Raw genomic sequence first — 6,511 nt, 5'->3', positions numbered from 1 at the left:
AAACACCTATTCCCGCTTATTTCTTCCATTTTCTCACTAACCTCGTCCCTCTCTAGGGTTATTTAGATTGCAGAGCAAAATTGGGAGAAATCTCAACAAAATTATCAAACTTTAGATCATAAAAGATTAAAAGCTGAATTTAAAAGCCTAATGTTCCATCTTCCAAATAATTGGGTTGTTATTAAAATTTATAGACAATTTTGGACTAAATTTGTAAAATCGATGCAGTAGGAAAGGTATAGCTACATAAAGGAAAACCACTCATCGGTGTATTTGAGATTTGTTGAAGATTTATTCGTTCCGTTTTCTTTTCACTTAAATCTCTTGAATGCTGCATCAATGAGCTTCTCTACTCTTAAGTTGATTGCAATTTGAAATTTATATTAAAAGTGGGTAGGGCTGTTTCTTTAACAAAAAAAGGAACATTATGTTTCTTCATTCTTTTGCATTGCTGAAAAGACAAGAGATGCTCTCAATCCTCAAGATGTTACTACCAAGGTCAGTAAAAACTCAGCTTCAATGGTGGTAAATGGTAAAAGGTGTCTCTAATCTCTATCCATTTGGGAGACCAGGTTATGAATCAGACAGTTAACAAGAAAGATGAAATAGGAGGAAAGCGATGAAACTAAAAGTTAAGATACTAAACGATTTTTATAACACAAACTACACAATCAGGCACAACAGAGAAACTAGACGAAATCAATTACTGAAAAACAAGACTTAACCAACTTACTATGATTCAGGTATTGGGTTTATAGACAGAAAGTGAAATTTTCTTCTCATGTAATTCGTGGAAATCAATCGATAGATAAAGATTTCTAGGCTACTAATTACCCTCCAAGGAAGAAAAGTTCACTTAAAAAATTGAACTCTCTTAACCCTCTTCACCGAGAAGGTAAAAAGATTGAGGCATTCATAGAAAAACATAAGATTAAAAAATAATCTTAGTTTTACCCTTTCTTCGTATGAGTAGCTAGGTAAGCTTGGTCAGCTCGTGCTAGCCGATCTTGGAACTCTGCCCATTCGCTTCTGCACCTCTCTCTCACCTGCACCATTGAGAATAATACCCATAGGCTTAAGTTTTAGATTATCATAATCAATAGAATCCAACTTCTAAAGAAAAATAGTAAACACAACAATCAGGACGAAGACCAATTCAAGATATCAAGTCGATAGGAACATACCCCTTCCCATGGCTTCTTGTTACTTGATTCACCCTATTTTAGCAAAAGTTTGGAGTTATAAGTTTTAAGCATCACAAATGATAGAAAGGAAAACAAAAAAAGAATAAGAACATCAGAAGCAAACAATATAGATTTCGCTATATCAGATTCTGAACTACTGGAAAATTGGACTTAAGTCCCCAATTAGCTATATCTAAAACTTGACTCGCCTCTTGTCTTCCACCCCACCCCCTTCCACACTAGTCGCATGTTCCGTTTCATATCAGAATCTTTAGTGTAAATTGACATAAAATTAATAATGCATACCTGGTTACCAAGAGAAGGTATTACTTGATGAATAATCCATTGTGAGTCAACCACACCAATCTTCTCATGAGCCGGCTGTGTACAAAAAGACATGAAAAAGTGCATATGTAATAGGAAACTTAATCCTATATAATATAGTAGACGGAAGTGTTTGCTTTGGAAAAAGATGGAAATGCAGACATTCATTGGCTACAACACAGTAAAAGGAAAGTTCATGTTTTTCTTAAGGCCTACGTGCTGGCCAATAACCTATTTAATCTACTTATAAAGTTTGTCATGGGCAGATCGGCATATTGATGTTGTGGTATCAAAGACAAAAGTGTCGGAGGAGGTTAAGCGTAGTTGGCGTTTGATAGTAAACAAGTTTACAGAGATCGACAACCACGGACATTTGGGAAATTTTACAAGTTACATGTATATATGGATATTAGATTTCCGCAATGGTGATCTCGGACGAAAAAGTTATGACTGTTTTAGCGAGCTGCATGTTGTTCAGCAAATTTGAGAACTGCTTACTGGTTTTAGTGTTTAGCTAGTCCTAGAGGTTTCTTAAGAATTTATAGTCTTCAACAATATTGTAGCTCGTCTCGTGACGATTCCTGAAAGGTATTATAATAGTTATTTGGAGTTCGGATGAGAAAGATACGAGTGTTAGAACACGCAGCATACGGTCAGTGAAACTGAAGTGCTGCTGCGTATGTTTTGTGCTTTTCGGAGATATTCTAATTGAAATTAGGAGAAACAACCTGAGAACAAAATATTATAAATGAGATAACCTTTCTGACGGCACAAGATTGGGTCGAAACGGATTAACAAAGAGAGAGTTATGACTGTTATAGTGCGCAACGCGCTTTAGGAAAATCTGGTGTACTGTTGTGTATGTTTTGTAATTTTCGAAGATGATTCACTTGGATTTTGGCTAAGTATATCAATAATGAAACGTTAAGGACAGAAGTGCCTTTCAAACAGTGTATGATCGACCTTAATAGGACATGGCTATGGAAGTTAGAGATCGATCGAAATTCAGTTATAGTTGAAGTCTTCCAGAGTTAACGGATTTGCTTTTGTTTTTTAAGTTTTCATTGTTTTCTTTAAACTATTATTTTGTTGTACGAAGGTTGTTATCGGGTTTTGTTTTTCCAGAACCAGTAAATGAAACTTCAATCTGTCTCATCTGCCTTAGGTTTTATGTGAATATATACATAAGGAATAAAATGCGCCAGAAAAAGTAGTCACCAACCTCTACACATCTTCTTAGTGCAAAATCCAATCCCCATCCATGCACCAAATCGTTCTATAAAACACATCAAGGATTTCTGTTACTGAATGTGGAACCAAAAAAACAGTAGGAGAATAGTTTCTCAACAAGAGAGGGAGATTGAAAAAAAACAAATAGTAAACAAATAAAGGAGCAGTTCTATAAACACATACAAACAACTACCTGAATCATGTGCCAGACACAACGCCATGCCTCACGTGAAAATACAGGTGCCATTATTTCCACAAAACTGCATAAATGCAAATGAGTCACTAAATACAAAAAAAAAAATAGCAGGATGATATTACAAGGCACTACTAGAACTCCTAAATCGAATCGGTAGCTGTTTGCCTCCAATTGGATTGGGGGGTTAAATTGATTATAGAAACATGAATTTTATTCGTTGATTTATTAGTGAACAAGGATATAATTCAGAATAACAGAAAAGTATACATACGCTGCACATGGAGGCAAATGTGGGTCAGAACACCAGCCTGGTTTCTCTTCTGTATCCCTATACATAACAAGGCAATTACACTATGCTTCTGGATTTTTGGATATAATAACAAAACTCACGTTAAGCTTCAGAAAGTAATGAAAAGATGGAGAGACAAGTGCAAGATATCCTACTTGTGAACTTCACTGTCACCTCTCCTCTTTGTCATCTGCCACGTTAGTCCTTTATCTGGCTCAAGGCCTGGTTGAGAGATCTCTAAACCATGCTTCCTTATCAATTGGATATACCTGGATGAAGGGATAAAATATAAAAACTAACTTAAATATCTATTTAGATTTACACGAGGTGAGGAACTTGACTATATGAAGAAAGAAACCCACTTTTCTGCATTGAAGTGTTCAACTCCAAGATCTTCGTCCCAAATAAAGATATAATCATAAGCTGCAACTACATCTGGATGGAGAAATCGTTTTGCATACCACCTATAAAAAATAATGAAAAGTGTCACGTCAGAACTAAGAAAAAGCTACACAAAATTAAGAAAAATATCTTCTTTACAAAAAAAAAAAATTAACAATGTACCATTTTGTTTGCTTCCTTACGCTGATGTGGATTGCACGCTTTGACCACTCAAATTGATCCCATTCACTCGTCCGACCATCATAGTGGAATAATAAAATTGTGAAGTCATCAGAAAACTGACAATAAAGAAGCAGAACGAGAGAAATGTTAAGCATCTTAATAAAATAAAAAAGTATAAGATTAATAGTGAGATCCATCTTTATATAACCTTTTTCACTGCTGCATTGATGTTATTTCTCTGTTCAAACCCAACTGTGAATGTCACCAAGTACTTCGGCTTAGTTTTTAGATCCTGCAGGTTATAAGGCATTGGTAGAACAATTACAATCTCGCAGTCCAAAATGTTCAACATACACATCAAACCGTAACCAAATTGATTATAGGCTCATCAGTAAAGCTGTTTTTATTATCCAATTAATCTGAAACAAAGAAAATAACATATGGTGAAGGATTCAACAACTCACCTCCTTGGGATCACCCCATAATCTGCGCAAGTAGAGATCTGTTTCAGAAACAACAATCCCTGGCGGAAGCATCTCTGCACCACGAGGATTTGCGGGTTCATATATCTGGTAAAATAAATATGACATTAGATTTAAACATATTTCCAAGGTCACTCAACACTCATGAAAACGCCACACTAGATATAGTCCTTCCAGATGAACAGATCACTGGAGCATATTCATTTTAAAAAAAATTAAAACAAAAGGTTGATTAGAAATTCAGAATAATTTTCATACAAATTTCTTTTCTACTGTATGTAAATAAGTTGTTTCTAATCTATCTTTATTTTTTTCAAAAGCATCCAAAGTTAAAAGCTTCACTACATCAACCAACCTAACTGAAGTAAGCTAACAACTAATGTAGTGCTATGATTGCTAATATGGTCAGAAATGACGAAGAGAAAGAGGCAATCTGCAAGCAGTACACAAGGAATGAACATAAATCATCTGAAAACGTGGTATCTTTTAGCATTTAGTTGAATATCTGTTTTTCTAATAATCTATATTAAAAGACAAGTAAGACTTCGCAGAAAGAGTACCTTTAAATTTTCGAATGTACTATTTTGATCGTGAGGCTGGGAATTTCTGATTACTCTACTACCTCCATCGTGGTTGGACACATCAATGGATGATAAAAGCCCAGAAGGAAGGGTAAACTGTAAAGGTTTCAGAATTAGTCAAAAGACAAAATAAATGGTGTGGCTACCATAGATAAAATCGCTTGCGTCCATACATACCTTGTTAACTGAAATAGATGGAAATGAAACACCGACAAAAAATCCAAATACTACTCCCATTATAGTTGTGATAACAAGTCTGGCATTATCATTTGATTTCTTTGGAACTCCACTGCAAATGAAAACCATAATTACCATCTGAGTTAGAAGCCTACTCGATGAGGGGATATGATTATACAAAATCCTGAAAACTTACATGCGATGAGGGGTTCCCATCATGAATTGAGCCAGTATATACAAAACTCAGAGCACCAGCATGAACGGAGATATCAGTGTAAATGCAGCATTCCAATCAATACGAAACTTCTAAATGGGGAAGCAAGGTCAAAACTCTGGAAACGAAAAAACTTTATATGTTAAGAACTTAAGATAGATTAAACTTGGTACTTGGTGTAGGTTAATCTGTTTCCTACAAAGTAATTTTATTTTTGAGATTCGGGTAATAGAATAAAGAGTAAACAATTATTAATGGTGCATTAATCAAGGTCGCTTTAACCAAGAATCCAGGTGCTGCTAAATCAGGGTTTTAACGATCAAACTTGAAATTGAATTCCTAAATCCACAAAAAAAAAACTAAAATTTTAATAACTCATACACTTGTAATACATCTGAGCGAGTGAAAGGGCTAAGAACATTAGCGTAATGGAACACCTCATAAACATTAATACTAACACAAATGATTAACCCTAGAAGGCTAGAAGTAGAGAAGAACAATAAACCCTAAAACTTGAAGAAGAAGAAGAAGAAGAAGTTTAATAAACGGAAAAGAGTATTCATAGATCGAGAGTCATTTTAATCAGTAACAAATGTTAAAAAAAAAGACATGAATCAAAACAAGAAAGAAAGAATATTATTATTATTATAAGAGAAAAAAAGGAAAACAGATTCAATTCATTAACAAAATTAGGGTTGAGAAAGCACACCAGGTTGATTGATCGATCGATCGCTTCTGAGACTGAAATTTTAGAGAGAGAAAATGGATTTACACGAAGGGCAGAGTTGAGATATGGAGAGACACGATCTTCTTCTCTTCTTCAAACCAAATCGGTTTTCATTCAAGAAATCATCGAAGAAATGAAAGGAGACGAAAATATCCTCGTTGGACTTTGAAATATTATAAGAATGTCCTCGTTTTCGTGAAAAAATTACGATTGAAATTTAAGACATCGTCTAGACCGGCAGTGTACGTTGCCTGTCCTACAAATTGTAAATATTTGGTTTTATGTTAGCCACCTGGCTTACAATAAACAAACAATTATGAGTTATTAAGGATCTTAGGGCATCTCCAGTGCAAGACTCAATCTTAAGTGTCAGCTAAGGATGGAAATCGGTTCGGACCGGTCGGTATCGGATTCTAACTTCATCGAACCGGTCGACTCGGACATAAACTCTTGATGACCACCTATTTATTCGGGCGGACTCGGACGGTCACTCTCAAGAATTCTCTGTCCATTGACAGTCCAAGACCGTTTATCTTACCGGGC

At 35.2% G+C, this 6,511-nt stretch overlaps 1 protein-coding gene across 1 annotated transcript; it reads right to left on the bottom strand.

The window, feature by feature from the left end:
* Nucleotides 1-620: 620 nt before the first annotated feature.
* LOC147564708 (uncharacterized) lies at nucleotides 621-6,210 on the bottom strand. The gene is made up of 15 exons (XM_086649435.1): nucleotides 5,951-6,210; nucleotides 5,224-5,359; nucleotides 5,028-5,139; nucleotides 4,830-4,946; nucleotides 4,252-4,356; nucleotides 3,996-4,079; nucleotides 3,788-3,903; nucleotides 3,586-3,687; nucleotides 3,379-3,492; nucleotides 3,206-3,262; nucleotides 2,932-2,998; nucleotides 2,731-2,784; nucleotides 1,491-1,565; nucleotides 1,185-1,217; nucleotides 621-1,046 (listed from the first exon to the last, which is right to left on the bottom strand). Exons 2-15 carry the CDS (start codon nucleotides 5,244-5,246, stop codon nucleotides 951-953), a joined length of 1,155 nt encoding a protein of 384 aa, XP_086505561.1. The 5' UTR covers nucleotides 5,247-5,359; nucleotides 5,951-6,210; the 3' UTR covers nucleotides 621-950.
* Nucleotides 6,211-6,511: the final 301 nt, after the last annotated feature.

The sequence above is a fragment of the Eschscholzia californica genome, unplaced genomic scaffold (genome assembly GCF_041429995.1).
Source record: "Eschscholzia californica isolate CP2 unplaced genomic scaffold, dmEscCali1.0.p SCAF_1, whole genome shotgun sequence".
NCBI classification, from domain to species: Eukaryota; Viridiplantae; Streptophyta; class Magnoliopsida; order Ranunculales; family Papaveraceae; genus Eschscholzia; species Eschscholzia californica.
This window is presented reverse-complemented; position numbering and strand designations above follow the sequence as displayed.